Raw genomic sequence first — 15022 nt, 5'->3', positions numbered from 1 at the left:
TCCCTGAGAAGGCTCCAGGATGCCACCAAAAGCTTCTTTGGAGAAAGGGTTAGTGATTATTGCAGCAACCGCACTTGGAGGGCCTTGGAGGATTGTTGCATTGATCATCCCTTCCTCCTCCCTGCTGCTAGAGAGCTCTAGAAGCTTTTGGCTGGTATGTTCCTCCCCCTTTTTCCTAGGGAGGATAGATTCATTTAGAAGTGGGACCCCTCTAGAGACTTCTATGTCAAAACTGCCTACACCAGCTTACTTAGAGAACCTGTTTACACCTCTATCTGGAAAGAGGTTTGGAATCCCCAACTCATCCCCAAGGTTTATTTCTTCTAGTGGACTGCTCTCCTCAACAAAATTAATTTCTTTTGGTTGATTACTCTCCAAAAATGATGAGGAAAGTCGTGCTCATCTCTTCCTCCACTATGCCTTCACTCAGGAGCTCTGGGGGATGGTCTACAACAAGCTCAACATTTGTTGGATTGTGAATGATAATTTGCTAAATTTGTCCCAGGAGTTTTGGGGCCCCTCTTCCAACCCCCTTATCCAACAACTGTGGAAGCAGATCCCCCCTCACGTGAGCTAGAGTATCTGGAAGGAAATGATTGACAAGATATTCAGAGACAAAGAGGCCTTTGTGGAAATTATGTTTGCTCGATTCCCTAAGTTGATTTTGGAGAATATCTCTGTTTCTAAAACCCAGATGGCATCCAAGCCGCCCTCTACCTGAGACTGGGAAATTGCTAGACATTGGAACATTCCCCCCTCATTCTCTCTTGTTGACTACTCTAAGAGACTCCTAAGACAAAGCATAGTCTGGACCCCTCTGGTTACACATTTCAAACTCAATTTTGATGGGGCTGCCAGGGGAGGCCTGGCTGCTGGTGGAGGGGTTATCATATCCCATTTGGGGGCCCTTGTTGCTGCTTATGCAAATAACCTGAATGGGCATTCCTCTAATCAAGTTGAAGCTATGGCCTTAGCCTGGGGAATTTGCCTCACCCTCACCATGGGAATCAGGATTATGGGCATTGAGGGTGACTCCAAGCTCATCATTGATGTTGTCAAAGGGCAAAATAAGCTTAATTGGACAATTGAGGGAACCAAGGACACCCTGAGGCTCATCTCTGGGCTTGACTCGTTCATAATTATTCATGTCTTCAGGGAAGGCAACAGAGTGGCGGATGCCCTAGTGGCCATTGGTCTAAACCTCTCAGGATTGAGATGTTGGAGGAGTCACAATTCCCTCCCGGACCATGTTAACTTCCTTCTTCAGGAAGAGAAATCCAAAAACTTTACCCTCCTCTCTTCCCTCAGGGTAGTCTGGAGGTGTTGGTTTCATAATTCAAATTTTGGGAATATCCCTTCAATCCTTTCTGATGTGGTGGTGACTCGTTCGCAATGATGCACGTGTTGTTGTGTTGGCAATTCCTTTGGGGTTACAACGTCATGATGAGGTACAATTGGATTGGTAACGTGTTGGTTGTCGTCAGTATTTGTTGGCTCTTAATGCCTCATAACCAAGAAATCATTTCTAAAAGTGACTTCATTTTTTCCCATGCACCCAACTTCATGTCTCATTTATTGATGTCGGGCTCACACACTTCCCATTAAATCTTCTTGGCTTGCTTCTCGAAAGGTCTTTGCAACTTTCTTTATGTTAATTTTTCATGACTAAAGAAGCTCTGTTGGCAGAGGATATGGAGGGCGATAGAGGTAGATACGAACTGGATAATCTGGATGATTTTAAAAATGACCCCCTAGTCTGGAATTTTTGCATTGAAGGTGGGGTTGCCGATTTTTTGGAATGCCTGAAGGTCTCGGTGGGTGGCATTGCCTTTGATGTCTTTGAGGAGACTATTGCTAAGGCTATGAAGCTGACCCTTGACGGCCACCGCTGGAAGCGTAACAGCCATGTTGCAAATAGTGAAGGTTTGAAACGATTCTTTCGTAACCGCCGCCAAGAACCCATCAAGCTACAAGGTGGGTTTTCTCAGGAGTAGCTCAAACACCCATGGAACATGATCTACCTTATGATCATGAAGTACTTCACTCTTGAAGGTAGGCACAAGGTATTCTACTACTATCATTTGCCCCTCCTCAATCACTTCCGCAACAATATTTACTGCACTCTATTGAAAGTTTTGTTAAAGACACCATGGATCCCAAGCATGGGGATAAGCCGCCCTACCTCCTTCACCAGGGCCTCATTTACAAGTTGTATAAATTCCATGAGGCCCTTTGCCCCCTCCAACACAATAATCAAAGTTCGGGCTCTTCTTTGTTTAACAACTATTACTACTCCCTGAATGATTAGTCAACTGAATTTTTTTTATTTTTTAAATATCATTTTGATAAATGATTCCAAATTTTTAATTTGGAGAATATTTTACAAATGTTGTTATTATAAAAAACATCATTGATCATTGAATTTAATTGCACTTCATATTTTATCATTGAACATATAAATATTCCAAATTTTGAAACTTGATATCTAAATACAAGTATGCTAATTTTTTAATACATTAAAAATTAATTAATTAAAAGATTATCGAATTACTATATTAAAGTAATTTATAAATTAGTAAATTTCAAATATGAAATAACATAATGCTATAATAAAATAATATAAATGCTATAATAAAATAATATAATATATATTATTATAAAATAATATCCTATGTCTTCGGACATGTAGTGTCGTGGTTTAAACACTTCGTTGGTGAAGCGGCCACCAAGGTTCAAATCCCTATTGGGTCAGAGGGCGTGTTATATACAATATTATATAAAATAATAAAATACATTCAATTAAGATTCTTAAAATAAAGGTTATATATAAAACAATAATTTCACATTTTAACATGAAGAATAAAATAATAATAAAGTTTGATTTTTTCTTTTTTCTTTGTGTAAAATTTGAATATTTTTGCAATGTGAGTTTAATAGCAATTTATAAATGTTTTTTTTGAAATGTATATCTTTTATATAATATATTATTATAATTTTTTCCCCACTACAAATAATTAATAAATTTAATTTAATTTAACAAACAATTAATATTTGAATACATTATATAACTTCTATTTAATATAATGAACATTATCAATTAATTAATTAATTAAAAAATATTTAATTATCATATTTAATTTAATAATTTTAAACATTACCTATAAAATCTTTATTTAATATATTAAATAATTAATAAATTAGATAAATTCAAATGTTGACCAATATTACACATTGCCATACAATTAAACCTTACAAATCTAATTATAAATCTCAAACAGATTAATTAATAATCATGAAACAAGTACATTGTGCGCCACACTTAATATTCTCAATTACTCTTATACAAAATTATAAAAGCTTATGCATAAAGAACATACCTAAAGAATCAACAAGACACCATCAATTGAATTTGAAATAACAGTATATCAAACCAATAGTGAACAATGAATGGATTAGCAACACTCCACAATGCAAGATCGGCACTAAAAGGAGGCCATATAATGGATTAGCAACACTCCACAATGTAAGACCCTCACAATAGATCGGTCATATTGCCTAAGTATGCAATTTGAAGACAATCTTTTGAGATAATTTATCAGTGAAATAGAGTTGGCAGAAGACAGAGGTAGGAAGCAGATTCAAGTGTGATGAAGAGTAATCCTAAAACAGAGTAACTGGGGGAGCAATTTTTACTGTTTGAACTCATAAGAGTTAGCTAAGTTTGGTACACTAAGTCTCTAATCTCAATTCTCCAATCATTTATCCGAAGTCTGCAACTTGAAGACAATCTCCAGTACCTTGTAAGATTCTTCAGTAGAGGAAATAGTGTTGGCAGAAGATAGGTGGAAAACAGATACAGAGATGTTGGGGGAATGATGCAAAGTAATCAGAAAAACCAGTAGATGACACTTAACTTTAAGAGCTTGACAATAGACAACACTCTGAGCATAATTGGGTGTGACCAATCTACTCAAAAGAAACTCTAAAAAGGGGAATCTAGTTAGATAACACTACTTGATTGCATAAGCTAGCTGGACCATGTAAATAGATGCAACTCCAATCAAGTACTTAGAAACAAATTTAAGAACTGTTGATTGGGAAGCAGAATGTTAATTTGTGATAACTCAGAGGGATTAATCACGGAGTCAAAATTTCTTGGTGAGGAATATTCAAATAAATGAAATATATGTATAGACAATGATACCCAATCTTATAAAAATCTAATGCTATTCCTTTGGTTTAATAGATATCTCCCTTGCTTATCCCTTCAATTCTTTTATTCTTTTATTCTATTTTCTTTTCTGGGATGTTCAAAAGGCGAATAGGGTGTTCAAATCAATTTATACAACTTTCTTTAGACTTCAACTTAAGGAGAGTCTACAGGGAAGGAGAACCAATCAGCAATAGATAATATTTGATTGGTACTCAAGAAGGATTTCTCCCAGACCTCCTCCTTGCCCTGCTACCTCACTCCAATCTGCACCCTCCTCATTCTGGGAGTCAACAGCAGATTCAGCTTGGGTCTCCAATGGCATACACTCTTCCTCCCACAATCTCTTGAGTTCACCCTCTTTAACAACAACCACTTTTTCAACATCTTTCAGCTTAGAAATTCCAGCGTCTATACAGGGACTATCATGGTGTTCAACCTTCACCACACGAATGCCAACAACTTCCCGGCCATTAACAGTTTGGCCAATAAGTGCCAAGGCTGGCTCAAGGGGAGAGCAAATAAGAATCCCAACATCCTTTTCTTTTGCTGGATTCTCCTCTTCAACTGAGTCCCCTTCTTTCTTCCAGCCATCCCACCAATGTACGCGGCGTTTGAAGCATAGTTTTACATGGAACGTAAACCTGCCATAGAAGTTATAAGTTTTACCTTCTCCTTCTTCCTCCATCTCTGCTCAAGCCAACATGGCTCTGATACCAATTGTAAAGATTAGAAAGAGCAGATAAAACAATAACAGAAACAGAAAAGCAATAAGAAGAGACAGACAACACACGATTTATCGTGGTTCAGCAAATATGCCTTCGTCCACACTCAAAGCAGAGAATAACTTCTATTAATCAACTCTCAATACCAATACATACATGACTACACTCAGTCATTTATATAATCACATTCAGATGTGAAATGAATAGTTTGGGGAAGTCGAATGGTCATGTGACCGTTGGGCTTCACATCCCAACAGTTTGAACTTCCTAGGCAAAGACTACATATAAAGAGGGGTTAATTTCTAATAAAAACTGTGCAGGGTTATCAAGCTTGTGTGCAATTGCATATATACTTTGAAGGGGTCACATGCATTTCTGTTAATTCAGTACTTTCTTGTTATTGACACTTTACCCTTATTACCCCCTGGAATTAAACATCCTTTCTTGGCCAAGCACTTGTCTTAAATTGCTACAACCAAAAGCATTTTATATAACACTGTGCTTAACATCATAAATGGATAGACATATTTTTGTCTTGAATCGCTGCCACCGTGGAAATCCTTAGGACCCTATGCTTGACATTCTGACTAAAAACATTTTTTACAATGGTCTCAACATTTGGACATGAATTGGCATAAAAATTCGTAGATAGCATAAAAAGCTGGTATATTGCTGTAAGATCCTCACAATAGATGACACTCTCAACTCACCAATCGTATTGCCTAAGATTATTATTGCCAATACTCATTTGGTTCATAGTTTAAAATTCAAAGAGATCGACTCCTAATCCATCACAGAAGAATAGATCTAAAAAGTCACCTAATCCATTTAGAAGAATAGTTCTAAAATTGTCCCCTAATCCTTGTTCTGAGAAAAGCTGCGATTCAAGAATACAATAGTAAAAAGACTAGGGCATTTCTACAGAAAGCAGTTTTCTGTACATTATGATTAGACGATGTAATGCATCCACATCGTATACCTCATAAATATCTACAGAGCTCAACACAGTGTTAAAATCAAACAGAAATAATTACGAAATGCCAAGAGAATCATCAGATAGAGCTAATACAGAAGTCCGGCACTCAAACCAATAGGGAATCTTTCCTCCTCATTTCACTCTATATGAAACACAACTTATGCGCCGCCTGTTAATTAGGCTATTAGGCTGGCATCCTCTCTCAAACATCAGGATAATATATTGAGGAGTTTTCTAATTTCCCTTTCCTGCCTTGCAGTGCTCATTCCTTTATTTGTTTTGATTTTATCATTTACTGTGGTTGTTTTGTTTTGAAACAAATTTGAAATAAGTAACTATTGATTGAGGAGTTTTCTAATTTTATGAGAGGACTTTCAAGACAACATGTAATCAAAGCAAAGCAAGCGTGCGTCCCAACACTGTGTCTTGTGCAGATATCCTAGCCATTGCTACCAAAGATGTTATAGGACTGGTGAGTAATCCTTGTCAATATGAAACGTAGAATCCTAAGGAGTTTTGAGGCCTGTGGCTGTAAAAATTAGAATCAGCAACACTCGAGAAAGCAAGATCAGCATTAACAGGAAACCACACTTTACTGTAAGACCCTGACAATAGATGATACTCAATTCACTAATTGGCTATGCCTGACTAAGCCCCTAATCTCAATCCACCAGTCATAGTATGCAATTTGAAGACAATCTTTTAAGATAGTTCAGCAGAGAAATAGAGTTGGCAGAAGATAGAGGTAGGAAGCAGATGCAGACAGGTTCAAGTTCAGGTAGTAATCCAAAATCCTAGTAACTAGAGGAGCAATTCTTACAGTTTAACCTCATAAAAGTTAGCTAAGTTTGGCTAACGAAGCGTCTAATCTCAATTCACCTGTCATATTGGCTAGGTATGCAACAGATGTTCAAGGATGATGCAGATTAATCAGAAAAGCCAGTAGATGAAACTTTACTGTAAGACCCTGACACTCTGAGCATAAATGGGTGTGACCAATCCACCCAAAAGAAACTCTACAAAGGGAATCTAGTTAGATAACACTGCTTGATTGCATGAGTTACTTAGACCATAGGACGTAAATAGATGCGACTCCAAACAAGTAACTATTGCTAGGGAAGCAGAATGTTGATCTGTGATAACTCAGAGGGATTAATTAGAAGATCCATCTCTATTATGCGAAAGAAGACAAGAAAACAAACTAGAGGTTTGGAGTATTCAAATAAATTAAGTCTGCTAGTCTTAAAAAATGTAATGCTCCTACACATGAATGGATCATAATAGTCTTTAGCTAGAACCTACGTAAGATTTGGTATAATCAATGATAAGCCTGTGCACTCAGAAATTTGAGTAATACATATCTTCTGGAATAAATAATACCATCAAACCATCTCAGCACAAGGGCCAACTTTGAGCCCTTTCCAACCAAACAGAGCAACATTACAGTTTCTCAATATCATCGAAGAAACGCAAGAAATTGATTTACTTACCACAATAAGATTGAATAGAAGAATTATCTCAGGCTCACACAAAGAGAGAGCAATTGCTGCTCCAAGAGTCCATGTCAACCACATTTAATTTTAGAGCGCATTCAATCTGAAACTAAAAGCCATTTACTTAATCTAATGAAAGGAAGAATCCCCTGCCATGAGATGTGTCCCAGCAGTATTCTTGCACGAATCTCACCAATCAAGTCTTTTTTCTTCATAAATTCTTGTTTTAGATTACCTAGATATGAACCATATTTATTACTCATGGAGGAGAAGAAGCTCCTTTAATTCTCTTTCTTCTAAATATTGATCCACCCACGGACAGTGTTGCGATCTTCTCTATGATGGATATCTTCTGTCCTTGTGCATTAAGGGGCATCCATTACCTGTCCAAAGGCTCTCATTGTAGTACAGGTTGTGGAGTTTAGCTTTAGGCATAACCTACTCTGTGCACCATTTTTGTCCTCTGGTTTCTAATTTTTTATAATGATCTATTCAAGAAATGTGTCTCCCTGAAATTTTCACAGACATGCTCTACAACTTTCTTATGCATTAATGGGTCATTATAATGATCTATTCAAGAAATGTGTCTCCATGAAATTTTCAGAGACAAGCTATAGAACTTTCTTTCTTATGAATTAATGGGCTTCCATTACCTGTCCAAAGGGTCTCATTGCAGTATAAGTTGTGGAGTTTAGCTTTAGGCGTAACCTACCCTATTTTGTGCCTATTCTACTCTATGCACCATTTTTGTCCTCTGGTCTCAAATTTTTTATAATGATGTATGCGAGAAATATGTCTGCATGAAATATTTACAGACAAGCTATACAACTTTCTTTATATTATTTACCTACATCTAGGAGGGGCTGGCATGTTTTGTAATGGAATACAACATGCAATGGAATATTAATCTACTTGGGTATTTTTAACAATGAAAACTATAGAATACAACAGAATTGATGGAAAAGGGAAAAAAATCCAAATACCTTTCAGATGTCGAATTCACCTCCCCTCATCTTTACAATCATTAATTTTTTGTCCATCTTTTTGATCAATCCCGGGGAAAAAAAAGAGAGAGTGGGCAAAGAATAACCTAGCTGAATCCACCACAACACAACATTCACAAGAAACCAGTAAATCATAAACAATGTAATAACAAAACCAATACAACAACATTCATAAATCCATTGCCAAATTTAAACCATACGCAAAATTCATAGCAATGGAAGATGAATTGCACTGCAGGCCTAAAATAAAATGATTGAAAAAATAAGTGCGCATATAGCAACCTCATAGATTTAAAGAATAGGGCAAAGAATTCATTGCTAGCTAACCGTTGAAGATAAACGGGCAGATCATGCTTCTCCATGGTTGTATATAGGCATACAGCTATATTTAGGAGATGAAGTTATCCGTTTATGATATTGAATTTGAACAGAGGGAATCAAAGGAAGAGATTTTTCGCAGATAGATATGCCTACTTAAAGATAAACAATCACAGGAAATCAGTTATAAGTGGGCTTCCAAAAATTATAGGCGAATCCATTGCTAGCTACCGTTGGAGATAAACGGGCAGATCATATTTCTCTAGGCTTGTATATGCCTATATTTAGGAGACGAATTTACCCGTTTATGATCTTAAATTTGAATTCAACCGTTCATGGGAAAACAAAGGAAGAGGATTTTCGCAATTACTGGTTTAAAATAGAATTCAAGGTATACATTATAGCATGCCCATCATGACCTTGTTTCTTTTTCAGTTTTATTTATGTATATTTTTCATAGCTTATTTTGGTAGTTTTTGCATAGAGGATTATGTCAAAAATGTGTTATTCATTTGTGCTTCACAAAAATTTTACATACATCACACTTTTATGGTAGGATCTAAAAGGTGCCAAAACATATTATCTCTATAAGTATGTTTGATTTAGATAAAATATAGGTAGAAGTAATTTTGTTCCTAACGAGATAATACAACTCTTGTGTAAGCATGATACAAGATTTATACAAAATTTGCATTATTTCTACAAAAAAATACTTTCATTTTAAAAAAAATTTAAAATAAAATATAGAAAATTGAAATTTAAAATGAAATCTTGTAGGCTAAGATAATATGGTACTCCATGTACTATTCTTGGTAGGAATGATTCATTGCCCATTGCTTGCTAAGGGTTTTAATACCCTAATCAATAGATTAACAATATTGACTCCACCAAAAGAAAAATTTGACAAAATAACCACCACACAACTCATTCCCTCATTGCCCATACTCATCATTTGAATAGTGTAACCCCTTTATTGCAACCACTCAACACTTCTACCTGGACCACCTAAATGTCACCCCCCTAGTAAATCTCCACCCTAATAGGGCATGGGCAACTTTTTAACCTTTAGAGAGGTCGATTTTTTATAGTTTTATAGACATTTAAAGCTCTCTCTACCCTCTTTACTTTGGATAGGTAAATTCTCTAAATTTTTATGTAATTTTTTAGTTTCAAGTCCACTTTTTTGTGTCTCCTTATGACAAGTATAATCTATATGTATGTTATCAGAAGTTGACAAATATTTTCCTAAAATTGATCATATAGTTTTATTAAATCTTTGGTAATATCAGATTTTTTGTTTGATAATGTTATTTTATTATTTTGTACAAATAGAACTTTTTATGGCTAAGCTTGTGAGCATGTGTAAATTGCAAAGTGTAAGTTATGACTTTCAAGAAATAAGCTAAATTTAATTCATGTGACTCTAGGTATTTATGCTTCATTTAACATCAAAATAGGGAAAATAAGTTAAACTTACACTATAAACCAATTGTTGAAGTTGTTAGAAAGTTTCTTCATTGTGTGATAGTTGATGAGTATGTGTCAAAAAGACAAATTTGTAGTTGCAACCTAATTGCAACTACATTTAAAGTTAATATGTTATGAAATTGATGTGTTTAATCCTTGAAGAATCTATTTAGAAACCTAATAGTAATTATTTTAAACCACTTTATAACTCGGTGAAACTACAAGTTGTGAGGGAACAAAGGTGTTACAAAGTATTTGAGAAGATATGTCTATCAAATCACATAGTATAACTCTCTATTTTTCTATGAAGATATAATCTTGAACACAGCCACATTCAAAAATTATGTCAAAGGGGAAGTTGTGACACAATGAGGAGAGTGAACTTTATTGCAAAACACTTGTGAGTACAACCAACAATTGATGACTTTGACTTGAAAATAAATTCAACACTTCAAAATGGTTATGAACATTTGCAACCAAGACTCGTAGATGTAAGAATCAATGTTCTTAAATTGATTAAATTTAGGTTACAAAGAAGCTTCGCATGCAAATTGGAATATTGATAAGACATTGAAATGATGAACTCAAAAATACAAGTCATTTTTATGAACATGAAAGGTTGAACTTTTCATGGTAAAAATAAGGATAACAAGTATGGATCATTTAACATTTCCATTTTGTAGGATTTCATGACATTTTTTCTTCTAGGTGAATTATGGGAGAACCCACACATTTTGAATTTCAATCTAACCTATCATATAATGCCCCAAGCTAACACACCTAGGAATAAACCAAAAAAAATATATTATTTTTTAAATGTAACAAGATATGACAACTGCATGCCACACTCGCAAAATCACATGCACACAATTGTCATGCCAACACAATGGCACAAGAGAATTAAACACACAAATGGACTCGACATTGCTAGAAACAAGGTGTAACCAATAGAAGACTTACCAATCATGGAACGAAGCCACCATGATGAACTAATACATAATATATTTAATTTATGTTTTTTATTTCATGAACCTAATTTTTATTTATTTTCACTTCTAATTTGTGTTTGTATCTCAATATTCTTTTTGTTTGACATTGTTCATCTTGTTATCACTTTTGTCTTTGAATGCTTTTTTTATTTTATCTAACTTAGAGCTAGTTTGTGTTATATAAAGAATCTAGCTTAAACCCTAATAAACACAAGTGATAGTTAATTTTTGTTCTTTCACTTGGTCAACTTGACAATCACAAATTTCCACTTCTAAGTTGTTTGTGTATAGCTTAGAATTACCTTTTTTGTGCTATTTTAATATGTATTAGGTTTTTACTACAACCTCTACCCTACTTATTTGTACCTTTCCACTCTTCACACCACACAATTTCCCCCCTTGATGCAACCACTTTTTTATCTTAGATCTACACCTTGACTTAAAAATATTGAAAAAATACTGTAGACTAAAGAGAATAAAATAGGAAGAATATATAGCTCGTAATAATTATCTTTTAAAAAATATAATTACATAATATAAAATACAACACAAGTATGTATATGCAAAATCAACATCTAAGAATAAAACATTGATAAGTTATTCCATAGCCAATTTCTCGTAGGTTACAATCAATGCACAATGAATGCCCCTTCTTTGCAAAAATATCGCATAAGATGTTGTTTACACTTATAAATAATGGGTGGAGGGAATTGGTTTATATAAAGTAACTATCCCATCTAATTAAGTTAACTAACGATATAATTAATGAGTTACTATCACCAAGTGACAAAAGTGTTTGTAACTAAAATAATTAACTCAAGAATTCCTATGATTTCATCTGCTACACTAATTTGACCTTTAACAAACTAAAAATGAAAGAATGTGCCTCAAGAATAGAAAGGCCAAATGGTATAATTTCTATTAAGAACAAAAACATCTAAGATATAACTATTGTTGATAATTGGAAATAGATGTAATCTTGTGACCGCTTGTGTTCTATTGAAACTATTAGTAAATGTTCTTGAGTATTTGCTTACCTTATGTAGAATGGTTTTCTTCTATAAAATATTCTTTACATGATTCTTCCCTTAATTTCAAAATTTTGAGCCTCTCCGATCAAAGTTAATCTATATGAAAATAGAATTTAATATATTAAATCGCTAAGAAACTTAACAACCTAACTATTTACTATTTCAAGATGCTACTACATCAAATATCTAAGTAAATTTTGGATTGATCAAAACCATTCTTTTGACTTGAATAAATAAGCCATAATGTTCTCTTCTACCAAATTAGATCCCTCTTGAAATCATCACATGTTTTCTTTCACTTCTAACCTATTATTGGAATTGAGATTCTCCTCCTTTGTCAATTGGTTCTCGTTCTATTTTCCTAGATTCTTAAAGTCTTAGTGGTCTTGCTCTATTGAAAAACATCTTTACTCTTTGCACATTTGTATCACCTTTGTTTCACCTGCACATAAATTCTTAAACATAAAAATAAATTTAAGGGAAGAAAATTTCTCATAAGCTCTTCTTTTTTCTCTGTATTATGTCATTTAGACATGTTTTTCAATTCATCTTTTATGAGTAGATCTTCATTCCTTTCTCTACATGATAAATATATTTCTACATGATATTTTATGAGTAGATCTTCATTCATAATACTTATTGATGGCACCTAGCTAGCTGAAGGTGCCCCAAATCCTCACAAACGAAGGTTCAAAGTTGTAGCAACGGGTGCAGTTGTAGCCTCCAAAATGCCCAAAAATTAGACAATTTATGGACAATCATACATTTGGGCAGGTGAGAGGAAAGGTCAACAAAATTATAAGAAAAAAATATCCCTTGTTGAGATGCCCCTGCATCACTTATTTCCTTATCTCAAATATCTATCTTAGATTAAGACATTTTTATCTCACCATATTATAATGTGTCAATAAACATTATATCATGATACCATTTAGTATCCCAATTCTATTTCCCAATTCCATTGTATTAGTTTTAAATTATCCATCCTAAATCTAAGGTATACATTCTAGCATGTTCATCGAGACTTTGTTCCTTCTCTAATTTTACTTTTGTATTTTTTTCAAAGATTATTTTGGTAGCCTTTATATATAGGATTTATGTCAAAATTGTGTTAGTCGCTTGCATTACAAGGAACTTTCACGTACATCACACTTCATGGTATGATCTAGAAGGTGTCAAAACATATAAATCCATATAAAGTATGTTTGATTGGATAAATTATAAGTAGAGGGAAAACAGATTTTTAGAAAGATAATGCAACCATTGTGTGAGCATAATACAAGATGTATACAAAAATTATTTTTTTGTTCAAAATGCTTTCATATTTTAAAAATTTATTAAAAAAAATAAAAAATACAGTGCCATAAATTGTAACCCCTTACAATTTACACTCTTTTTTGTGCCCTTTCATTAGTGTGTCTCCTCCTAACTCTTTTCCAAGCATATTTTTGGCTCTAAGTTGCAAAAAATATATCATATGATCATATGATAATCTGGGTCTCTGTCCTAAACCTCAGTACATTTGTGCCACCTTTGTTTCATACCTTTTTGGGGAGGTCAACCTAATTTATGAAATACCTTGGGAACCCCATATAAGAGCATCTTTCCTAATTCTTTTTCACCCCCAAGATTTCTACAACATCCTAATCACTTCCTAGAGCAAGTATTATTGGCAAAATTCTTCAAATCTGAGCATTATGGAGCTACAAGTTGTAGTAATCTTCATTCAAGCATGTTTTCCTGATTGATTCTTTTATGCCTTGTTATGTCATGTTATTGCATCAACAATTGTTGTTCTTATTCAAAGAGCATTGCATCATCGCTATCATCAATAACATCAAGCTTGAGGTATAATATTGTGGATCCAACATTTTATTTCAAAGCTTTCCTTTCTTTTATTTCATTAAGGGTTGATTCAAAACATAAGTTTTGACTAAGACTAACCCCTATCAACCCAACAAAAAAAATTGCTCTCTTGTGTGTGCAAGTGACAAGTTTTGAAGAGAAGGAATATTGATCCAAAAAGTACAGACTAAGATGAATTAAACCAAATTTTGAAGACCAATAAAACCCTAGACACCGACAACTAGAGAATAATGTCTAACACTTTTCTTATGAATTTTTAGGACGATATTATGAGCAACATTATGATCCCAAAACTATTTTTAATATTTGAATCTAACAACTTTAGGATGAGGTTACCTAGCCCCATAGTTTGGCACTTCTAAGCTCAAACTTTAAACATAAGTTCCTCTCTACTTCTTGTTTTTAGATCTATACTCATTGTCTCCATATATGTTCTGAAACTCTCTATTCATGCTAGTTACTTTCAAATTTACATCATTAGCCACTAATTTACATTATTTCCATTATCATATCAATTCAATTTAAACAAGGTGGGTGAATTCAATTTGTGCCCAACCCTTTCCAATACGTTTGAGGTTGAGCCTATTGAACTTAATTCCCCTTAATGTGATGTCATTGTAAATATGGTTCTCCATATAATATTCCTAGTATGGGTGGTTTGGGGACCATGTCATCACTTTCTAAGGGTTTAAAAACCTAACTAATAGAATAACAATCATTGATCCCACCAAAAAGAAATTTTGACAACAAAACCACTATTATCATGAAGAAACTAGAAAAATTACCTTGCCTTCACTCCACACCTTAATCCCCTATTGCCCATCCACTACCTCATCACTTGAGTAGTGTCAACCCTTTATTTCAACCACTCAACACTTGGTAACCACCAAAATTCTACCTCCTTGGATTTACTAGTAGGGCCTATGCCACATTTTAAACTTTA

The 15022-nt window shown here is 34.1% G+C and overlaps 1 protein-coding gene and 1 pseudogene across 3 annotated transcripts; both read right to left on the bottom strand.

Moving 5' to 3' along the window:
* Positions 1-4151: 4151 nt before the first annotated feature.
* On the bottom strand, positions 4152-9055 carry LOC131073097 (uncharacterized). 3 transcript variants are annotated; one of them, XM_058009466.2, is made up of 3 exons: positions 8691-9055; positions 8388-8498; positions 4152-4920 (listed from the first exon to the last, which is right to left on the bottom strand). In XM_058009466.2, exon 3 carries the CDS (start codon positions 4896-4898, stop codon positions 4398-4400), a length of 501 nt encoding a protein of 166 aa, XP_057865449.2. In that variant the 5' UTR covers positions 4899-4920; positions 8388-8498; positions 8691-9055; the 3' UTR covers positions 4152-4397. The 3 variants fall into 3 exon arrangements, with proteins under 3 accessions (XP_057865449.2, XP_057865448.2, XP_057865450.2); XM_058009465.2 differs by having other exon boundaries at positions 8736-9055; XM_058009467.2 differs by having other exon boundaries at positions 8609-8691.
* Positions 5982-6054, bottom strand: LOC131073116 (small nucleolar RNA Z102/R77; annotated as a pseudogene).
* Positions 9056-15022: the final 5967 nt, after the last annotated feature.

This window comes from Cryptomeria japonica, chromosome 7 (assembly GCF_030272615.1).
Source record: "Cryptomeria japonica chromosome 7, Sugi_1.0, whole genome shotgun sequence".
Taxonomy (NCBI): Eukaryota; Viridiplantae; Streptophyta; class Pinopsida; order Cupressales; family Cupressaceae; genus Cryptomeria; species Cryptomeria japonica.
The sequence above is the reverse complement of the archived record's forward strand: the minus strand, read 5'-3'. Positions and strand labels throughout refer to the sequence as shown.

Coding starts and splice junctions, on each gene's coding strand:
- LOC131073097 (XM_058009466.2), bottom strand. CDS start 4,898: ATGGAGGAAGAAGGAGAAGGTAAAACTTATAACTTCTATGGCAGGTTT.